The 22,516-nt window shown below is 42.0% G+C and overlaps 2 protein-coding genes across 2 annotated transcripts; one reads left to right on the forward strand and one right to left on the reverse strand.

Annotated features, from left to right (window-relative positions):
* Nucleotides 1–1,472: 1,472 nt before the first annotated feature.
* Nucleotides 1,473–17,621, forward strand: MPP3 (MAGUK p55 scaffold protein 3). The gene is made up of 19 exons (XM_065651439.1): nucleotides 1,473–1,562; nucleotides 4,586–4,687; nucleotides 5,155–5,273; nucleotides 5,770–5,847; nucleotides 6,120–6,200; nucleotides 6,493–6,630; nucleotides 7,365–7,446; nucleotides 8,184–8,269; nucleotides 8,945–9,019; nucleotides 10,045–10,241; nucleotides 11,133–11,197; nucleotides 11,996–12,016; nucleotides 13,000–13,041; nucleotides 13,438–13,602; nucleotides 14,083–14,163; nucleotides 14,560–14,653; nucleotides 14,950–15,058; nucleotides 15,491–15,613; nucleotides 15,883–17,621. The coding sequence occupies exons 2-19, from the start codon at nucleotides 4,663–4,665 to the stop codon at nucleotides 16,060–16,062; spliced, it is 1,761 nt and encodes a 586-aa protein (XP_065507511.1). The 5' UTR covers nucleotides 1,473–1,562; nucleotides 4,586–4,662; the 3' UTR covers nucleotides 16,063–17,621.
* On the reverse strand, nucleotides 16,212–22,446 carry LOC135998272 (ras-related protein Rab-18-B-like). The gene is made up of 7 exons (XM_065651438.1): nucleotides 22,367–22,446; nucleotides 21,120–21,175; nucleotides 20,926–20,987; nucleotides 19,776–19,848; nucleotides 18,720–18,838; nucleotides 18,439–18,505; nucleotides 16,212–17,862 (listed from the first exon to the last, which is right to left on the reverse strand). The coding sequence occupies exons 1-7, from the start codon at nucleotides 22,429–22,431 to the stop codon at nucleotides 17,687–17,689; spliced, it is 618 nt and encodes a 205-aa protein (XP_065507510.1). The 5' UTR covers nucleotides 22,432–22,446; the 3' UTR covers nucleotides 16,212–17,686.
* Between the last annotated feature and the right edge of the window lie 70 nt (nucleotides 22,447–22,516).

The raw sequence follows: 22,516 nt of genomic DNA on the forward strand, positions 1-22,516 counted from the left end.
TCCAACTCAGGACATTCTACGATTCTGTGATTTCAATACAGCTGCTGCGGGTCTGATGATGAAAGATCTGAAATCAGCAGTGTTAATTACTAATGGCATTAGAAACTCAAAGTGAGGCTATGCTACTGATTCCCTCCCCTTATTTTAATGTTTACCAAAAATAATCAGTATTAGAATTTAATTCAGAGTTATATAAGAACAGTATTGTCATTCAAGTCAGTCACTACAACACCTGATTTTCAGCAAAGCGTTGTCATTACAAACCCGTAGTCTGCAGTTATCGAGTTTTTAGAAAATAAGGCTGTAATAACCGGCGATTGCATTTTGCTTCAGTTCTAGACTGGGGAACTGAATAAATCATTTGCCTGAAGTTTAATTTCAGCATTTTCACCAGACACTAATGCGTAAGCAAGTATTTTTAAGATGTTCACACTATCAGTCTTGACATTACTTCAGTAATATTTTCCATCGGGCTCCGTGCCTCGCTGCAGTAAGCGCTTTGTTGTATTGCAGGAGCCGTATTCTCCAGAAACCCAGACAATCACAGTTTTCTTCCCTCTAATTTCCTCCCAAATCAAGGATCCTGAGTATCCATTACCATTACTTCTGATATTTCTTGCAGAAGAAGGACTACAGCAGTGGAATCAGTGGGATGGCATCATCCAAGATGTGGATAAACCCCTTTCATTTAGTTTTTAACAGTCCAACAATAATCATATATCTCCAGGTGTGTACCTGCTGGTTGGACAGTTTCTTATTAGCAATGGAAAAATGTGAAGGGTCGGGAGAAGCGGAGAGAACTGGGGTTGTTGTTTCTTTTTTGTTATATATATTTTTTCCCCTCTTGTATAGTAAGTGAAAGTTGCTTCACTAAAAAGAAGTCCAAGAATACAAGAAACAGCAATTTGATTTTTTTTTTTCTCCTCATAGCTGCAGCAGACTGGTAAAGTATTCTTCGCTGTTCTTGTAATGATTAACTTATATTTGAAGAAACCGGCCGATCCTGTATGCATTTAGTAATATTGCTGCCATCGTATCTGCAAAACCACACGGAGCAAATCCTCAAACCATCTGCAGTGAAGAACTAACTGTAAAGGAGTAGGATGTATTTGATAATTACTTGTGTAACTGTAATTTTAGTAAACTGTGTTAACGTATGCGTTTTTTCCAAATGGAATTTTATTTAACAATGACCAAAGCAGCCCGCTGATGAGTCTCCACATGCCTCCCTCACTCTGTTTTGGCAGATTTTACGAGTTTTCCTACGCTTTTACAACCACAGCACCGCAGGTGGAAGCACCGCTGGCTCAGAACAAGGGAAATGTTGATTTTCCTTCACATCATTCTCTGAACCTGAGGAGAATACGGGGAAGCTGTCCTACTTTAACGGCCTGCTCGGCCCCGGGCGGGCTGGAGGAGGGAGGGCGGGAGGCGGCGCGTCGAGCGGCGCTGAGGGCGCATGAGCCGGGCTCGGAGCGGGGCTGCGGGGAGGAGAGAGCCGGGGAAGCCGCTGCGGGTCCCGCCGGGGCAGGCGGCCGCACCGCACGGCCCCGCAGCCGCAGGTAACGGGGAGCGCGGGGCGCGTTTCTCGGGCCTGCAGCGGCGGGCCGGGCGGCGCCATGTTGGGGCCGGGCGGGGCCGAGCTGTGACGCGGGGTGTGGTGGCGAAGGGCCGGGGGGGATGTTGGGCGACAGTGGCTAAAACAGCCACGAGCATCCTGGCTGGTGCCAGCACTGGTGTGGCCAGCAGGAGCAGGGCAGTGACCGTCCTGTGCTGGGCACTGAGGAGGCCAAACCGCGAATCCCGGGGGCAGTTTTGGGCGCCTCATGCCAGGAAAGGCCTTGAGGTGCTGGAGCGAGTTGAGAGAAGGGAACGGAGCTGGTGAGGGGCTGGAGCACAAGTGTGCTGGGAGCGGCTGAGGGAGCTGGGGGTTCAGCTGGAGAACAGGAGCTGAGGGGAGACCTTCTGATCTCTGACCTGCCTGAAAGGAGCTTGGAGCCAGGGGGGTCGGGCTCTGCTCCCCAGGAACAAGCGCCAGGACCAGAGGAAACGGCCTCAAGTTGCGCCAGGGGAGGCTGAGGTTGGATCTGGGGAACAATTTCTTCCCCAAAGGGCTGTGGGGCATTGGAACAGGCTGCCCAGGGCAGTGCTGGAGTCACCATCCCTGGAGGGGTTGGACAGACGGACATGAGGTTCTCAGGACACGGGGCAGTGCCAGGGCTGGGGGAATGGTTGGACTCCATGAGCTTGAGGGGCTTTTCCAACCAAAATGATTCTGTGATTCATTCAAGCCCTCAGAGCAGTCACACCTTAGTGCCAAAGCAGGTACAGTGGCCAGCAAACGACCAGTTCAGTACGATGTGGACACTTTTTGTGCACAGGATCACAGTGAGCAGAAATCCTGTGTCATAGCTGTCAGCTGGCATCTCGTTAACATGCAGATGCATTTGCTGACCTAATCAACGGGGTGATCTCCTGCAAAGATGTTAAAATGGAACTGCTTTCTGAAATGAGATCTACCATTTTGACCGCTATATCTGGATTACAGAAGCTTTGTGTTGTATCAGGCTGTGAACCACACCAGGTTTATTTTCCAAGGTTAATCCCCTTCTTTGACCCCATGTAGAGCATCAGTTCACTTTATTTAATCCTTTCCAAATATCAATGGTCCTTTTCCTAATCAGGGAACGTGGCTCAAACATCCTGTCTCAGGAACAGTGGGGCAAGGATACGTGTGAAAAATGAATTGGGGCTTAAGGTAGATATTTTTTAAAAAGGAAAAGTGTATTTGAGCCTGTTCATACTACGATGAGAAGATAGATTCATGGTTTTGAGCCCCTCTTTCAAAATATCACATGCTAGGGCCGAATTTAATACCTCGAAGCCAGCGCTGAGTATTGACATGGAACACGCCGGTGGCAAATTATTGGATATGGAATGGTTTTCATTCTTCTGACTGTTCATTCCAGTCGGTCCCGGCTAACAGGGATTTACAGAGCATGGGAGATGCCTCCATCTTGACTGCGGTGCCTGACTTGTCTAATTCTGCTGCTCCTGGGTTTACTGCCAGGTTTTCGAGATGTTAAAACATGTGTTTTCTGGATTCCTGTGGGGGATGTTGTTTCAATAAGAGTTTGGAAAATAACTCGGGTTTCCTTGGGTTTTGGTGCTAAATAAGTTTGACTGTGGGAAGCACATGTTGTTACAAAGACAGAGCACGCGATCAAAGTTCCCTTTCTTGATAATTAGAGATTTTAAATATGTGTCAAATGAAATACAATAATCAAGGAATTGGAGCGGTTGAATGAATTGCCTGTATATTTCTTTTGGCATGAAGTGTGTCGGGGGGTGTGAAATGCTTATTTCTTCAGAGCAATAGGTAATAATGATGCTTTTGAAAGTTAATTAAATAAATATGTAGTATATGTGACACACTGGAGTACGATCCATGGATTAGAGTGGAATTTCAACAGTTTCAGTTCACTTGCTTAGAGAACTCAGTTATGTTTTGATACCCAGGTGGGCTAATTAAGCACAGCAGTAGAAAATACCTGGTGCAAAACACAAGTGACTGTTGAGATTAGTATTTCAGTATGTGGTAGAGAAACTCAGGGATCTAGAACATGCTACGCTGGCGTACACTAAGTTGCCGTGCTGTACTACGGTATTTTCAGGCAGCTCATGAAAATAAAGTTGAATCAGAAAACCATCAAACTTGTGCCATGCGATCAAAATATCAGGGATTTATCTACAAATAGAAACACCAGGAGCATCCTTTATTGCATTTCGCAAAGAGTTGGAGTATCCCACATTTCTTTTTAATAGATTTTTTTTTGGCGTGCTGTTCTGGTTGTTTATTTTTCTGCAAGCATTAGCCTCATGAATTTTATGAGCGCGAACAAGATTTTTAAATGCACTGGAACACACAAAGTGTTTCATCTTGGACTGGCGATGAGGAGCATCGATTTTTCAGTTTGAAATGAAATTACTCAGGGCTCATTTGCTTTCAGTGACAAGAAAAATCAGCAATAAAAGCCTCTAATGGAATCTCTGAGCAGCGGCAGGAGCCTGAGTTGTAGCATCCTTACAACTCATGACTTGATGGAGTGACGCTCCTACCATGAGTTGCACGTAATTGTAGCGTGGTTTGTGTCAGGATGCCCAGGGGATGGAAATTCCTTTGAGTTGCACTTTTAAGAATCCCCAGAACGTTGTGGCATCTTCCCATGTGCTCTATTTCTGTGCATATGGTGTTGATCGGTGCTTTTAGACATCGCTTCTGCAGCATGCTTTTTTATTTTCTGTCTTTTCAGACGATTACTTAGGCCTTCTAAAACTATCATGAGAACAGAATAGGGAAGCATCTGCTCTCTTCAGCATCAGCTTTATCCAAGGTACCATATGTTTATTATATAATGTAATATTTTTCGTGTCACTACTTGCATAGCAGAATAACTGCAGGACTCCGCCTAATTAAGGTTCAACCAAACGCTTGAGAGGAAGATGTATTAGGAATTTATTATTTTGTACATGGTTGCTATTTTTCCTCTCGTGCTTGAGCTTTTATTATCTCTGCTTGTTTCAGGACTCCCTCTGAATCACAGAAGAAACAATCGTGTTGATTTAAGCTGAACATTTGTCTCAAGAATTAAGAACAAAGCCATGCCAGTGCTTTCGGAAGACTCAGGTAACTAATCTACATGTTTTCAACAGACCAGTGACTGAAATCTTAGTGTTTCACAGAGAAAATGAATTCGAATTGGAGTTAAATAAAATAGAATTAAGATAGTTCAATTAGATTTCTTAGCAATTACCTAAAGAATACAAGGAAGGTGGAGTAGAAAAGGTGGAAATGAATGAAGTTGGTCAGGTTTCAGGAAACACCTGGTTTCATAGGGACCCTGGAGCCACTGAATAAATGCTTCTATGGACAAACTTGGACTGCTTGGTGGCTTCTACAAATATTTATTAAAAATTAGCCCTTGTATCTGCTTCTTGCTGTGCCACTTCATTAGTATTTTCTCAATAGGTGTTGGTAAGCTTTGTTAATATTCTGCCTTCCAAGTGAATGTAGTTGATGCTAAGTCTGCAATAGAACATCCCATGACACGTGCTGGCTACAAAGCTTTTGTCCTGGTTTGAATTTAAATTTAGGATTGCACGAAACTTTGGCCCTTTTGACATCTCAGCTGACACCCGATTCAAATCATAAAGAGGAAATGGGATTTCTGAGAGATGTCTTCAGTGAAAAGAGTCTCAGCTACTTGATGAAGGTAAAAGTTCATTTATGAATGTACATTTTCCTTACAAGTTACTTATTCTGTGTTCCCTTATTTATCAACTCTCCACTTTGCCAAAGCTTTTTTTTTTGTTTAGAATTCTGTGCTGACCTGAGCGTGGATTTATTTGCACACAAACATGAAGAACATTCAAACATTTGTTGGCATTTTGTTTAGAAAAATCCTATCTGCCTTGATTGCCAAAATGCACATACAGTTCCCCATAACTAAAAAGCAGCATGAAATTATTTCATTTTTCCCTTAAGCTACTGAAGTCTTAACAGATTTTCTGTCTGTCTGTGAAACTAGCGTGAGCAAAAAGAAAAGTGAAAGACTCCTGAACAAAACACAAATAACCCCAAGAGGGGTTATTTTTCTGACACTTATCTCTGAAAAATTATATTCATTAAATATAAAAATATTCAATTGTAGGTATATTTAGGAGGTTTTGTATCTCTCTGTGGTAATAGACCTGAATAATCTTTTTCAGATTCATGAAAAACTCCGTCATTATGAAAGACAGAGTCCGACTCCTGTTTTACATAGCGCAGCAGGATTAGTTGAAGATGTGAGTAAAAATTCTTGTCTCACTCTTAAAATGTATATTTAGGGACTAGGATCCTGATTTCTGACGATTTCTTCCTGTACTATCTAGTAAAAATAAAAGAGATGAAGTAGCTTTCATTTCTTTTGGGATTCCTGTGCTATGGACTGGGATTGGTTTTTATCTGTGCGCGCTACTTTGAAGGATGACAGAAGTTTGCAAACACCTGAAACATTCACTTGCAAATATATGATCTTGCTCCTTTAATTTTGAGGTTGGTAATTTTTATTTTAAAGGTAATAGAAGAGTTGCAGACCGCACCAGTGAATAATGAAGAAAAAGAGCTACTTCAGCTGTTGTCAACACCACATCTCAGGGTAAAAAACCACGCCAGACACCTTAATGAATTTATTTCTTGCTTTCCATAGTCCACCTCCATTCTGTAGCTTTATTTAGGCTGAGCTTTGTTATCACCTGGATTTACTTTAAATATCGGTGTATACCAATATGTAGTTTACATGATGGGTAAGATAATTGCTAAATCTTTTTTGGGGGAATTTATGGTGAGGGTGGGAAGGGGGAGGTTTAAGTTTATAATGTTGGAAACATGAGAACTGGAAACTGGATTATTACCCCATTATGTTACATTTTCTTATTTCCTTTGTGCAGGCGATGCTTGTAGTACATGACACTGTAGCACAGAAGAACTTTGACCCGGTTCTTCCACCTCTACCCGATAACTTTGCTGATGATTTTGATGAGGAATCAGTGAAAATTGTTCGGCTAGTGAAAAATAAAGAACCTTTGGTACGTGTAACATAACCCATCTCTAATCAGAAAACTCTGTAGTGCAAAAGCGTTATTGTGAGTATGGACATGATCTCTGAGGAAACTGTATGTGTTGAAGCAATTATGCTTATTATACATATTAATTCTTTTCATTTTGTAGCTAACATTCAATGAATGTGCATTTGCATGACAGTCAGTGACTAAGAGTATATGTGCAATACCTGTATGTAAACATTTAATTGACAAGGTACTAATTTTATGCAAATGGGAATGAAAGAATTGATTTCCTAAGAAAAAACAGTTGCATTGGGGAAGAAATCTGCTCTTCGTATATAACAGTAGGTAGAAGAAGAGAGCAGTGATTTAATTCCTGATGGAAGCTTTGTATTGCCAGCGGAGGTAGGAGAAGAAAAAAAAATCTAATTACTTGGCTTTCCTTGCTTTTGTACGTAAAAGTGCTGGCTGTATTGTATAAAAATTCAGAAAATACATAGAGAAAACTTGTAAGAGATTTTGTTTTGCACACTTGAGTGACTTTGATCACCACAATAATGTAGGTAGTGTAAGCACTCGGCAAAGTTGGCAGAAAGGAAGTCAAGTAATGGTGAAAATTGTCAAGGAGGAAGACAAAATTTATGGACCAAATTCATTCTGGTTTAAAAGACACATTAGCTTACATGTTATTTCACTGCTGACTGTATTTTAAGTGAATTTTTTGTGTTGGTTTCTTGGGGGGGTGTGTTTTATTTCAGGGAGCTACCATCAGACGAGACGAGCACACAGGAGCGGTGATTGTAGCCAGGATCATGCGAGGGGGTGCAGCCGATCGCAGCGGTAAATTCCTGAAGAAAGGGGGATTTAAAATTGCGTTCGTAAACGGTTTTAAAATTTCCAAAGTGAGGCATGCACACACGTACTGTATACACATACCTAGGGTGATAATCTTGAGCTAAATGCAGTATTTGACCATCCATTTTCTAGAAGGCGATCATCCAGGTTTTGTTAAATAAGCTGAATTGGCCTTATTGGAGATTTATAGACTCCAAGCCTCATGCACTTTTATTAATATACAAGTAATGCAACCCCCAAATTAATGAATTACTGCGATGAAAAAATACTAGCTAATTATAGCTTTCTTCTTGATCGTTATCGTTCTTCAAATTAATGTAATCTGATTAATGTGAAACGGCTAGAGCATGTGCTTAGCATTTCTGTATTTCATCAGTCATCTATTAATTTAATTAGATGTGTTTTTGTCTAAAATAGCCGCTGAGAAAAAATGCCAACAGGCATGGGAGAAGTAGGTCTAAGCTTTAGAAAAAAAGGAAAGAATGGTTTTTACTTTTAATCTAGTGTCTTGGTTTATTCAGTGTATTGTGTTGCTTTACTGGGAAATTCTTTTATGTCATTTAACAGTAGTTAACTAACACAAGTACAACATTTCTTACTGAAACGGGATAAATAAACCTATAACTTGTAGGAGGAGGTTCACGCAGTTGACTTAGGCTGGACATCAGAGTGGCACTTTCTAATCTGTAGATTTATTTTAATTTCCTTACCATCTTTTTCAGGTCTTGTCCACGTTGGGGACGAACTAAGAGAAGTCAATGGTATCGCCGTGCTCCACAAACGACCAGAAGAAATAAGTCAGATTTTGGTCTGCATTTTCATTTTGAGATCTTTTCTGTTTGGTCGTCTAGTAATTACAATAGATGATGGAAAGAGCTACCCTTTCCTGCTTTGTTTATGTTGAGCAAATTGCAAATTAAAAGTATGTTTCCAGGAGATAAGCAGAGTATTTATAACACGGCATGTTGGCTGTGTGTCCAGTAGAGCTGTCAGTCTGTTCTTTACGAGCAGATTCCTTGCGATATGAGCAAGATTTTTAGGGCGAAAGTAGACATTAACTTTGTAGATTTTTACGTTTCACCTGCTATTTGGGAAAATACAGCGATATTTTTCAAAGGAGCGCTTGAAAATGGTTCCTCTGCAAAAACTGAAGTTAATGTCGTACTAAAAGCCACAGACACCCTGTGAGCTGTAATCCAGAAATTAATGCACTTGCTAAAAGCAAATGAAGGGATTTTAATGCAGGTCCTAATATGTTGTAGCCGAGTATTAATAGTTACTGTGGATGTCTCCAAAATGCCATTGCAGAGGATTCATGGAACATCATGATAGTGTCTGTAAAGAAGTTAAATAGTGGATTAACTGGGCCTATTAAAGTTCTGAGAAGAAGAGACAGACGCTTGCTCCTAAACTGGAACTTGAATAGTCTGCATTGTGTCCTTGTCCTGCTTTCAAAGTCAAAAACCATTTCTCTCTTCCTCAGGCTCAGTCTCAGGGATCAATAACATTAAAAATAATTCCAGCCATCAAAGAAGAAGATCGTCTAAAAGACAGCAAGGTATGCAACTTAGTGAAATACTGAAGTGTGCATTTTGCGTATTTTCACAATTCTGGCACCTCTCTAAGTGCACGATTGCTGCTGTTTCAGCGAGGAGCGTCACACACCCATTATTGAACTAAAAAGATAGTAGAGCAGTTTCTGGTTGTAAAACGCGGTGCCCTTTTATTCAGTAGAATTACTTAGATGACTTCTCTCCTCTTCATCGTCTTGGCATGCGTTCTTTTGGAGCATTCCTGAAATCCAGCCACTCCTTTTTGTTCACGTAATTAAAATGGGTGTTCCTGCCCGTCTCCTCTCGCTGTGACAGCTGCTCTGTGTCCATTAGCACTGGGCATTTTGCCACTTGCTCGAGGCACAACAGACCTGTTTGCAAACAGAGCTGCGTTAATTATTTGAGTTCATTAGCCCACTGCAAATATCTACACACCGAGTGCTTCGTTTGCCCTCCTTGATCAGCAGCTGGTCCCTTACAGGATTCCTCTGTCAGCCTCTACTTCTGCTTCCCTGCTCTCAGTTGCCAAATTTTTCCTCGAAGCTGTGTAAATCACTTAAAAGTAGTTCTGCTGTGATGTGTTAAATCGTGGTAAGATACAAATCTGAAGTTGAACAGATTTTGATGCATTAAAAGAACATTTAAAGGACAGTCTTTATAACTGGGCAACGTTGCCATAAATCCCTTTTTACTGTTTTCTCCTTCAATTTTTTTTCTGTCCGTTTGTTCCATTTTTTACTTACATAGGCTGTGAACTGTGTTTCTTGGGACTTTGAGTCCCGTGTTCCTCAATGCCAATACATAATGACTGCGTATGTGCTTGAAAGTTATTTTTCTGCATAAGTCAGTCAAAATAGAGGTGCTGTTTTTTGAGTATAATACTGATTTCAGTATTTTTCAGTACCATAAAGCATAAGGGAGAGATGAAGAGTATACAGAGCTAGCAGCATAAGCATTGGGGCAGCTTTTTAAATGTAGTTTGAAAGTCCAAACGGGCCAAGAAGAAAGGATGTGTTACTTTCTTTTAAAGGTGTATATGAGGGCGCTTTTCTGCTATAACCCCAAAGAAGACAGAGCCATTCCTTGCCAGGAGGCTGGGCTGCCGTTTAAGAGACGACACGTCCTGGAAGTCGTAAGCCAAGACGATCCCACGTGGTGGCAAGCAAAGCGTGTTGGGGATACCAACCTCCGAGCGGGCTTGATCCCCTCCAAACAGTTCCAAGAAAGGTTTGTCAGTGAAGATGACGGATTTGGTTTTGTTCAAATCGTGTCACGCCGATTTTATGCTGCTTTTTTTCTCAGGAGATGAAGAGCAGCATCATGGCAGGGTGAATATCAGATGCTTAAAGGAAAGTGCGAAAAATCTCCATCTTCTCTAATTATATAATTAACTTCCTGGCTTTCCTTGGCTAGTTTGCCATTGACTTAACAAGGACAGAAGCACTTGCTAAACAAACATATGAAATGAAATACGGAATATCAGTCTCTTGACCCTCTTGGCTTATGGAGATACTGTGTTTCACAGACTTGTACTTACACAGCCTTCCTCTTAGAGGAAACGCTGATTTATTGTGACAATTTTGAATTTATGCATGTAGTAGTAGTTTAAAAAGGCATATCTGATCTTTCTGTTGATTTCTGAGTGTGCGTAGCTGCACAGATCATTTTGGACAAAGGTTATATATTTTTGAGTTTTCTTTGAGGTTGAGAGTTTTAGGATTGTGGCAGACAGGAATTTTGCCCATCCTTTGTGAAAATGGCAAATAGAAGTTGGATTTGAAGCAGGAATAGAATATAATAGGTTGAGATTTTTAATCCTGAAAAAAAGATTAGGTGGAGAAAAAGAAATAGAAAAAAATTAATTGATAGGAGTAATGTGCTGTTGATTGCTCTGATGTATGAAAGCCTGAAATGTTTTAGTCTTCTCTCTCAGTAACTTATCAGGGCAGTCTGAGACTGTCATAGTTTTAAAGAAGTTTTTTAAAATGTTGAATCAGAGACATTTTCTATTTTTTGAAGAAAGGCACTATTCATTCTTTATTTTCAGTGCTATAACATGCTATAAATTCTTTATAATTCTGAGCTTACATGGGTAAAATAGAATTATTTTCTCTTTAGACGATTGACTTACAGAAGAGCAATTGGCACTCTGCAGAACCCCAGAACCGTGAAGAAACCCATATGTAAGTCTGCTCTGTTCCTTCAATAATGCCTCAGTTGATACCAGCTTCTCAGGATTTTTCTCTCAATAATGATGTGTTTGAATATGTGCTGTGTAATTGATTTGCATGGAAATAAGCTGCCACGTCAGAGGACTTGGGTTTGAGCTTTACCCAGCATTACTGGTTCCTCTTGTTTTCAAAAACTACAGCTGTCCCTCTCTTCTTACTTTCAAGAACATGAGGCCTTACACATCATTTAGGTGTTTTAAAATTTGCCAGTGTTCACTTTTTTTTTCTATGGTTTGAAACTTGAAAGCTGCAAAAGTAACCCTCTGCACACTTCTTAAAATTCTTACATAAGTGCATGAAATTATTCCAAGCTCGTATGAAAATAAACTGTAGCTTTAAGGAGGATAAAAATCACCTGTATCAAGATACAGGTATTCTTAGGGGAATTTTTAGGCTACAAAGAGGAGGAAGGATGCTCAACCCGATTATAAGATAGCATCACTGATTTACACGAAGCTTTTCCAAATGAGTTTCCGTTACATTCAGTGTTAGGAGGCATGTAATGATGATTGCTATTTAAACTTTTTCTCAGATCTTTCTGAGACAATTAAGCTGATAACTGGCTATAATACTAAATTTTAACAACAAAAACGTTGATAAGGGTACATTACTGCATTTTTTTTGAAGTTAGAAAAGCCTCTTAAGCAAATCAGACCAGAAGAACCTTCCTTTCCATTCCCTTTAATTTTACTCAAATAATTTGCCAGTCTTTTAATATCATACCAACTCTGCCTTTCATGCTAACTGCAGATGATCAGTCTTCTGATAAAGGTAGGTACTCTCCTAACTCATTTTCTGGCTGAATATAGACGACCAAAGCCTTTGTATCTGGTATTTAAAAAAAAAAATGAAATATTGGGCTTTGACATTTTAGAGCACCCGTATCAATCCAAATGGATTTTTCTTTGCTGTTCATTTGGACTGTTTTCTGTGTTATTTTCATTACGAGCAACTGTGTTGGGCTCATGCAGTTTGTGTCACCGTACCACACACTTTCCCAAATATCAGATATTTTCTGTTGAATTCTGCATGCTGTGATTTTTTTTTTTTTTTTTTTTTCCCACATCATACGTGCTTCTTGTGAATAATATTCCAAGTATTGATATTCCATCATCTTTGGTGAAAGGGGCTTTGGGGGTGGTCTTAGTTGGAGGAGGGGGTAGGTTGGCTTTTTTTAACATAGATTTGCATAATATTTTACATATTTGTGTATGACAAAAGCATCAAATCTTTTTTAATCAAGAATTAATAAGCAATGATAATTTAACTTAGTCAAAATGAAGCTGTTTAGAGCTCATATTTCCTTTTTCCAAGCCCAAATGATATTGAAGTATCAAGAGACAATATTCTTACACAATCATACCCATTTATAAAAAAAAAAAAAAAAGAGTTCTGTGTTGGCAGAGTCATCTTTTTTACCTAAGTCTGAATATTATACTTTTAGCAGCAGCATTGTTCAAATGTAACGAATGCCGAAAAGCATAAATTCTGGGAACCATAAATACCGAGATGTAAAATTCTCTTGTGTAGTATCAACATCAAGGATTTTTTTAAAATACAAACTGCTAGCCAAGGCAAATAGGTTTTTGTATCATTAGTATTTGTGTTAGAAAAGTGTGTGCATAGAGTGTAGGAGATAAAATTACTTCTTCCTGCAGCAATGAGCCAAACTCGTATTACAGGCACTATTTAAGATATTTCCCCTCCTCTCTCCTTTTCCCCTTTCCCCTCCCTCCCCACTTTGTAATTTACAGAAGACTGTGACTGTGAAGGATATTTCAACGGCCAGTACATAGGTGAGAAACCAAAATCCCTTTCCTCTTCCCTAATGACCCCCCTGGAAAAAAACAAAACCCAAAAAACACCCCACCCCAAAAATCCAACCCCACATAAAAAAGCAAAATAGCTTATTTACATTAATTTCCCATATATTCATAAACTAGATTATCTCTGTGCAGAGGCATAATTGGCAACTCAAGGTGATGAGAGGTTTTTTAATAGGTGGGGTGCTTGGTTTTCTACCCGATATGCACATTTTTCATCTATAAGATTGGCATGTGTGCACTGATTTGATCATAAAAACATTGTGAGAGTAACTCGTATTCAAAGACAGAATAACTTAGAGCTGAACAAGCTTGAAAAATTAGGTAAATGAAGACATGGTTTAATAGATCTTCTGCTTTCCTGGCCAGCTGGCTTACGCAGGAGCTTTAGATTAAGTCGTAAAGAGAAGGAGAACAGTGTGAACGAGGGAAAACAAGCGGAGCAGGCAGACCCAGCGGAGTTCCTCACGTACGAAGAAGTCACAAAATATCAGCAGCAGCCTGGTGACCAGCAGAGGCTGGTGGTTTTGATCGGTAAGATCCACAATTGGTTCCAATTTTTTCAACAAATAACCACAAAAGAAACCCCCAACCAAATTCATCAAATCCATTTCTCATTTTTCTACTTCACTTTCCATTGGTTTTCACTTAAACACGTGCATACTTACGCTGTCAGAACCATTGATGAAAAGGTATAGAGTAGAATTATCTAGCAAAATTTTACATGCAGTTTTAATTCTGTGTGCTTAACAGCTTCATGTTAAGCCAATTTCCCAGGAGGTCACAGGAATCTCGTAAAACTGACTGCTAAGATTACAGATTTTCTGACAATATTTGTCCAAGAGCTGTTCAAGGATCAGTTTGATGTTTGTCAAATCAAAATGTGGTGGGTCATGAGCTCTCTCATGTACAGGTGTCTTCAAGCATATTCCTGCATCATATTGTGTGAAATTGGTATTATTCTCTTTGCGGTATTTTATTCTATAGATATCTTAGTCAGTTCTATTTTATTAGGTTGTTTGGGGGCCAAATTAAGTGAGCTCAAGCAGAAGGTGGTGGCCGAGAACCCACAGGAATATGGAGTTGCAGTTCCACGTGAGTAACGTTTACTGACTTGGGTTTGTGGCCACTTTATTCCTTAAATGCTAATAACATAGTGCTGGCTGCATTGATTGATTCAGCCAACACAGGTGTGTTTAAATTTTCTTCAGAACATCCTACCAGCTTCTATCAGGTGTAAGAAATCTACTTCCTAATTTCTGTGCTAGTTACAGCACTCTGGGGAGCAAAACAACTTTGGTTTTGGTCTTATAATTTTTGATATTGAGTTTAAAACAAACTTATTTGATTTGCATTTTATGTTAATTTGAGCTTGCCAGTGTGTAACCACCTTGTTTGAGGTAATGAAAACGTGACTGGAATTAAACAGAGAAAATAAGAGTTGTTTGCAAAGGTTGATCTGTCCTGTGTCTTGCTTCCATTCTCTTCTAGATACAACCAGGTCAAGGAAAAGTCATGAGAAAGAAGGAGTAGAATACAATTTTGTCTCCAAGCAATCATTTGAGACAGATGTGCAGCAAAACAAGTGAGCTAATTTTAAAATACTGGCGTAGTTGACTGTCTTTCAAAAATATCGCTAATTAAATTTTGCACCATATGAATACGAAAACGAGGTGTAAAGCTGGACTAGTTGTATTAGAAGGGTTCAGCTTTCCATGTAAAAAGCTCTTTATTCAGTCTGGACTGTTAGTGTGAACGCAGAAATTTAGTAAGAAGCAATTTAGAACCAACATTTGACTACTGGGACTTCAGGAAACAGCTGTTGAATGTTGCAAGTTAAATATTCTTTGTGGACGTTATTTAAAAATCTTGACTTTTCAGATTTGTGGAACATGGAGAATACAAAGAAAATCTGTATGGTACAAGTCTTGAGGCAATCCGGTCCGTGATGGCCAAAAAGAAGGTTTGTTTGGTGGATGTGGTACCTGAAGTAAGTTCCGCAGCTTATTTTTAAAGCAAGCAACTATTTCGTACTAGGCTGCCAGTACGGTCTAAAAAATACTCCATTTTATTCACTTTCTAAGCACTTTCCTATTGCCTCTGAAGTGTTACTAGCGGTGCAACCAGTGCCAGTCTAACTGCTCTTAATCCCTTCATGTTAGGAGTTAATATTGGAAATTTTGATGCAGATTTTGTACCTGGGCTAGGACAAAACTTGTAATCTGACCCCAGTTGAATTCCAGGTTTAAAATTTCCAGTTTGGCCTTTTAAGTGAAACAAAAGGTCACTGTGATCAGAGGTGTAGTACACAAGATGTCACAGTGTGTAGTAGTGAAACTGTTGAACCCAGCTTGAGTAGAGCATTGATATATAACAAAACCAAAAAAATGAAAATGTTGTAACAAAACCCATCTGTTTGCAGGCAGTAAAGCACTTGAGGACACCCGAGTTTAAGCCTTATGTTATCTTTGTGAAGCCCCTCATTCCAGAAAAGAAAAAACACATCCTGAAATCTCCCACGTCAGAAGAAATCTCATCCCCCCTTGTACGTGTTTGAACTTTAACCTCTTCTTTTTAGACATTAAATAAGTATTTGGGCTGGATTTCTATGATACAGAAGAGTTCCTCGTGCATAACAGCAAGAACGGGGCACTAAACAGGTCCTAGTGGTAGCAGCTCATTCCATTGCCTTTCAAAGCAATGACTTACTGTGTCAATATACTTTAAAATGCTAGTAATGAATATATTTTAAAATGCTAGTAATTAAAAAGACACGCTGTGAATTTCATACCCTCTTCTCGTGTTGATCAGCAGGATGAAGAACAGCAGGAAGTTATTAATTCAGCAGCATTCATTGAAGAGCAGTATGGACATTTAATTGATGCGGTGCTGGTGAAAGAAGATCTCCAGAGTGCGTGTAATCAGCTGAAAACTGAGTTAGAGAAGCTAAACAAGGATTCATTTTGGGTGCCAGTCAGTTGGGTGAGGTCATAGCTTGTTATCCTCTGTTTAAGTGAAAGGTTGTATAAAAATGTCTTGTAAATATATGGATTAGAAAAGGGAAATAATGTCAAATTCACTGCAAAACTGCTGGTCTAGCTAGAAGGCGATACATAAAGACCGTAGGAGAAAAACTAAACGAAATCAGAAGCCAACACTGCCTTCCTGAATCAAAATCTTTAATAGCAGCTGTCATTTAAAAGACAATACTTAGACTAAACAAATCAGTAGAAGACCGGAGTGACTTTTAGACTGTAAATAGTGCATTTTGTACAGTAAAGTTTCACAGAGAGTCCCACACTTCCAAAGCTCTGACACTCACAACTGCAATTTTCATCTTTTGGCCACAAATATTAAGGCATCTGAAGAAGGTTCTTTTCAGGAACCAATATGCCTGCAGAACAAGCTCCTTCAGCGGGGTAGGAAGGATGTTGCAAATCCTTTCCAATTAGGCACTAAAACTAGGCTAGTTGTAAATATTTTAGTGGCTGATTTTTTTTTTGTGTCCATCCCATGTCTCCCAATGTGTCCAAGTTGTCTTGCACAAGTATTAGTCTGCTCCCTTTCCCCATCTTCCTACTGACGCAGGACAAACATTAAGACAACCTGCAAACACACCAGCTCATAAAACAGAGACTTTTTTTTTAGTCTACATGAAAATAACTGCCTGTGATTTAAAACAGAACTTTTTAAAAGCTTCTTTTCTACAAGACATCTTTGCAAATCACACCTGATGCGAGAGCACCTTGACACCAACACAGCAGCTCCAAAACGGGTGCTAAAACTTCACCAAGTAGTTGAGCTACAGCTCCACATCATTTATCATTTATCACCACCTTTGTTTGAAATCACTTAAGTGCTTCCAGAGCATCTGATTATCTGCATCAAGTCCTGAAGAAGAAATCTTAACCAGTAGAAGACTTTGTATATGTTTCTGGAGATTTGAACACACAGGATTTTTTTTAGATGGGTGTTAATAAGAAAATGCAGAGAGATGATTCTGGAAGCACCTATGCTTTACAATTATTGGAAAAAAAATATATGAGCATTGTACAGGTGCATGTTAACTGAAACTAGGTCCTGTTTTCCATTGTATGCTGAGGTCTAATCTTTCCAGTGTACTATTTAACAAGACCTTTTGGTCCTTGCATCTTACCAGTGTGATGTAATTCTTGTTCACTACATTTAACAAAACTACATTGCATATTAAAAGCACATTTCCTACATACCAGTGTCGCTGAATGTACAGAGTCTAAAAGACTCCCATGCCAATCTGCGGAAGAGCAGCTTTTCAGTAATATTACAAAATGGAGTACTAACCTTATTTTATGCTAAGGCAGGAATTTCAGAAAAAGTCCATGTTGAATGCCATACAGCAAGAGGACAAGAGTCCAAGGAGCACTAGGATTTAATAGTGAAAAATCTGACAGTTACCAGAAAAATATCTTTGCTGTGCGTAAGGGAAGGAGAAATTTGATTTTGTTCATCGGTTTGGTTTTTGGATCTATACAACTGCTGGTGGGTCAAACAAGGCACAGAGTACGGCTTGGAATTCCCCCACCTTCTTTTTTTTTAAAAAAAAAAAAAGTCCATTCACACAGGAGAGACACCTGTAGATTTAAGAGAGTGAACAAAATGCACCACATAAGCTTTTATCCTGCTGTACTGATGATTTCATTAGCTGGACTCCCTGCTTCGCTGCGTTTTTATCGCAAAGATCTGGTGTCTCCAGGATCTTTGCGACCAGCTCCTCAAAGGCACATTGAACTCCGTCCCGTGTCTTGGCACTGGTCTCTGGGGAAGTGGGAAAAAAGGCAATTTTATCTTATTTGCAGGGAGTATTCTGCTTTGTAAGAAGTTCTTTTGGAAGCAGAGAGAAAATCTTTTTAAGAAATGAGACTTCTCTATATTCTCCCTTAAAGGCACACTTTAAGTTGAATATGATAACCAGAAATGCATCCTAGTCTGAAGCATCTCATTTTCCCACCTGAAAAAAATTCCACAGCTCCCCATTCTCTCTGTAATGGAGAAACAGAAATTGTTCTCGGTTTGTGACAGTAAATCTACAAGACTACAAGTCCTGCTAGTTTGAAGAGAATATAAAACTCATGCCTATACATTATATGAAGTAAATCTGTTCTGGAGAAAAGCATTTCCAGTTGCAGTCAATGCAGAGCATCTCTGAAAAAAGTTAAAACCTACATCTATGCCTATGAACTAATGCAGCAAAAGGAACTCCTATTAATTAAGTACTCAAAAAAAAAAAAGTAAATTAACCTGTCAGTCTGAAATATAATTGTATGCTTCATTCACACTTAGCAATACCAAAATAAACATACAAATATACAAGTTTTTGGAGCAGTTACATACCTATAAAAAGCAGCGAGTGTTTCCTGGCAAACTGGAGTCCTTCTTTTCTCTCTACTTCACGATCAGGCTGCAGAGACAAATGAACGTAACTAAAATAAGCAACATTTGCCATTTTGGAGGAAGTCCCCAGAAAAGCGTCACTACAGAAGTGAAGTTGTGAAGTCCGTAAAACCACGGAATGATCAGCAACTGGATTTTCCCCCTCCACGCACAGCTACTCTTAGGGCGTCACAACTGAGTAATGTGTGGAAGAGTGTAGAAGGATGCGTTTCTAAACTGACCTTATCGGTTTTATTGCCAACTAACATCTTCACAGTGTTGCTTTTGGCGGTGTACGTGTCCAGCTCATTCAGCCAGCTCTCCAGTCCCGCAAAAGTGTCTTTTCTTGTAACATCATACACTAGCAGAGAAAAATGAGCAGCTGTGGAGTCTTGAATAATATTTACTTCATTATAGCAGAATTTAGTCCCAGCTAGCTAACTACTGCTCCCCCCTCAAAAAATAAGCCATATTAGGGAATTACAGAAAGATGTATCAATCGTATCGTCTTCCCCGAGCCGGAACGCGTTGGCTGCACTCACCCAAAGTCACTGGGGATTACAGAACATGAGCAGTATCTCTGCAATAAATCTGTGACTGGAAATCAGACTTACAAGTTGAATCTTATACTTGTTACTAGCTCCAAATTGGGCCACGTAGAATATTTTAAAATAGGCGTTTTGTCACCTCATTTAATTTATAACTAAATGCACGCGCTGCTGCTAAAAACACAAATTCTGAGTAAAAGGTGAGTTTTGGCCACCGGTAACTTTGTAACTGCATTCATTTAATCACTAAGGTTTAAAAAGCCACATCATAATCAGAATATTTTGTACATCAAGGTGTTCAGCCTTCATAAGAATCCCTTCTTTTTCTGATCAGTGTTGTCATGCAGAAAGGAACTAGTCATCCATTACTTGTGCTACAAACCTCATGTCTTACAGTAATCACATCAATAGTTTCTGGAAAAAAAAGTAAAAACAAACGAACAAACAAACGAACTCCATTTGCCCTATTACCAGAAACTCACCAAATAACTACAAAGCTAATAATTCATCTACTCGAGAGCTTGCAGTGTCATACCTCTTTATTTTTAATTCCAAATATTTTGAAGCAGCATTATTTCCTGCCAGTGGTTCTGAATACTCAGTGTTCGAGCTAATGATGCAGTAATGTAAAAAAATGGAATTGTGCCTGTGATTCTCTTAGACAACCTCCTTTTCTAAAGACATGCACATTTAGGTAGTAATAAAGAGCACACTTTCTGTAACCATGTTTTTCTTCCATATACCTCCTACCTAAAACAACCCCTTGAGCTCCTCGGTAATAACTGGGAGTCAGTGTTCTAAAGCGCTCCTGTCCTGCTGTGTCCTACAAAGGAAAAAACAAAACAAAACAAACCAACACAAAAAAAACCACCACACACGCCAAAAAAATCAAGTATAGTATTTTAAACTACACAAAATAATTTTTTCCTGATCAGTAAGGATAGTGAAACCACGAGACAACAGAAGGTGGGGAACAGTCAGAAAACATGAGCAGAAGCAACAGAAAATGGATGAGGATGGGTAGAAAAGCACAGAGAGGACTTCATTGAAAGTTAAAGTGATAAACACAGACACCTGCAACATGAGTGAGACAACAAGAAAAATCAATGGGACTCAAAAGAGAAAACCACAAAAGGCTCTTGCTGCAAGCCAAGCCACCAGGCTTAATCAGTTAACGAGAAATGAGCAATAACTGGGTTTCCAGTGAAAGACACTGCAGGAAAGGAGACACAGTGGTTCCAAAAAATCTCCCTTTGCTCCTCCGCACCAGGAAAGGAGAATCCAGCTGGAAGGACTGCTTTAAGTTTGCTAAGACTCTAAAACCAACATAAAGCATCTGGGCTGTTTCTGGTATAATACAGACACGGTCACTGCACAGCCTCGATGGAAATTATCGGTTCATGACCCAGAATATAATTTTTCTGCAGTTTACTCGACTTTAGCGCTGTCCTGGGAAATACAGACATGAACCACCTGCTTTTCTTGCACAGCCACACCTTCACAGAGGGTTTGTGAAACCCAGTTGTGTAAGTGCAGGAAAGAGCAGTCAGAATTTTTACTGGAATTGAAGGAAATCCAAACCCCAGAGCAACACAGCATTTATCAGTGTTTCGAACAAACTTTGTCTGCGATACCGTTGTATGATTACGGCAGGCACTCGTGTATTTGCATCAGGAGCACACAATGTGTATTTGCATCAGAAGCACATAACACGCAGAAGACTTAGGGGGGAAGGAAAGGGGGGAAGGAAAGGGGGGAAGGAAAGGGGGGAAGGAAAGGGGGGAAGGAAAGGGGGGAAGGAAAGGGGGGAAGGAAAGGGGGGAAGGAAAGGGGGGAAGGAAAACCCACAAAAAAAAGGGGATCTTGAAGTTCTCACACGTCTGTCAAGAACGAAACCTACCCATATCGCGAGCTGCACCGCGTGGCCGTCTACCACCATTTTCTTCACTTTAAAATCAATACCTGAGAAGGGAAGATTTGTCAGGAGGAACCGCTGAATCCCCTCGCAGCCGCCCCCGCCTCTCGCCAACGGGACCCAAAGGAAAAGAAGCGAAAACCGCCCGCGGCTCGGGGGCGGGCGGGTTCGGGACTCACCGATGGTGGGTTTCAGGCGGGGCTCGAACGCACCGCCCGTGAACCTCAGCAGGAGGCTGCGGGAAAACGCACCGCGGGCTCAGCCCGGGGCTGAGGGGACCCGGTCCGCATGGCCCCGCATCCCGCACCGTACAACCCCGCATCCCTCATGGCCCCGCATCCCGCACCGCACAGCCCCGCATCCCGCACCGCCGCACAGCCCCACAGCCCCGCATCCTGCACCGCACAGCCCCACAGCTCCGCATCCTGCGCCGCACAGCTCCGCATCCTGCGCCACACAGCCCCGCAGCCCCACATCCTGCACCGTACAGCCCCGCATCCTGCACCGCACAGCCCCGCAGCCCCGCATCCTGCACCGCACAGCCCCGCATCCTGCACCGCACAGCCTCACATCCTGCACCGCACAGCCTCACATCCTGCACCGCACAGCCCCACAGCCCCACATCCTGCACCGCACAGCCCCGCATCCTGCACCACACAGCCCCGCAGCCCCGCAGCCCCGCATCCTGCACCGCACAGCCCCGCAGCCCCGCATCCTGCACCGCACAGCCCCGCAGCCTGCACCGCACAGCCCCGCAGCCTGCACCGCACAGCCCCGCAGCCCCGCATCCTGCACCGCACAGCCCCGCAGCCCCACATCCTGCACCGCACAGCCTCACATCCTGCACCACACAGCCCCATAGCCCCACATCCTGCACTGCACAGCCCCACATCCTGCACCGCACCGCCCCGCATCCTGCACCGCACCGCCCCGCATCCTGCACCGCACCGCCCCACAGCCCCACATCCTGCACCGCACAGCCTCACATCCTGCACCGCACAGCCCCACAGCCCCACATCCTGCACCGCACAGCCCCGCATCCTGCACCGCACAGCCCCACATCCTGCACCGCACAGCCCCGCAGCCCCACATCCTGCACCGCACAGCCCCGCAGCCCCGCATCCTGCACCGCACAGCCCCGCAGCCCCACATCCTGCACCGCACAGCCCCGCAGCCCCGCATCCTGCACCGCACCGCCCCGCATCCTGCACCGCACAGCCCCACAGCCCCACATCCTGCACCGCACAGCCCCGCATCCTGCACCACACAGCCCCGCAGCCCCGCATCCTGCACCGCACAGCCCCGCAGCCTGCACCGCACAGCCCCGCAGCCCCGCAGCCTGCACCGCACAGCCCGCATCCCACTGCGCACGGCCCCACGCAGCCCCGCAGCCCGCTGCGCACGGCCCCACATCCCCGCACCTCACCTGGACTTCCCCACCGCGCTGTCCCCGACCAGCAGCAGCTTCAGGGTGAGGGCTGCAGGGTCCATCCCCCGCCCCGCCGCAGACCCGCCCGCACTGCCCGCTCCGCGCCCCGCTCCGGGCCTGACCCCGCCGGACGGCGCCGCCACAACC

This window comes from Caloenas nicobarica, chromosome 24 (assembly GCF_036013445.1).
Source record: "Caloenas nicobarica isolate bCalNic1 chromosome 24, bCalNic1.hap1, whole genome shotgun sequence".
NCBI lineage: Eukaryota > Metazoa > Chordata > Aves > Columbiformes > Columbidae > Caloenas > Caloenas nicobarica.

Coding starts and splice junctions, on each gene's coding strand:
- MPP3 (XM_065651439.1), top strand. CDS start 4,663: ATGCCAGTGCTTTCGGAAGACTCAG. Junction 10,242..11,132: donor TCCAAACAGTTCCAAGAAAG/GTTTGTCAGTGA, acceptor TTTTCTCTTTAG/ACGATTGACTTACAGAAGAG. Junction 11,198..11,995: donor AACCGTGAAGAAACCCATAT/GTAAGTCTGCTC, acceptor TGCTAACTGCAG/ATGATCAGTCTTCTGATAAA.
- LOC135998272 (XM_065651438.1), bottom strand. CDS start 22,431: ATGGACCCTGCAGCCCTCACCCTGAAGCTGCTGCTGGTCGGGGACAGC. Junction 19,849..20,925: donor CGGTGCAGCTCGCGATATGG/GTAGGTTTCGTT, acceptor TTTCCTTTGTAG/GACACAGCAGGACAGGAGCG. Junction 17,863..18,438: donor ACACTCGCTGCTTTTTATAG/GTATGTAACTGC, acceptor CCACTTCCCCAG/AGACCAGTGCCAAGACACGG.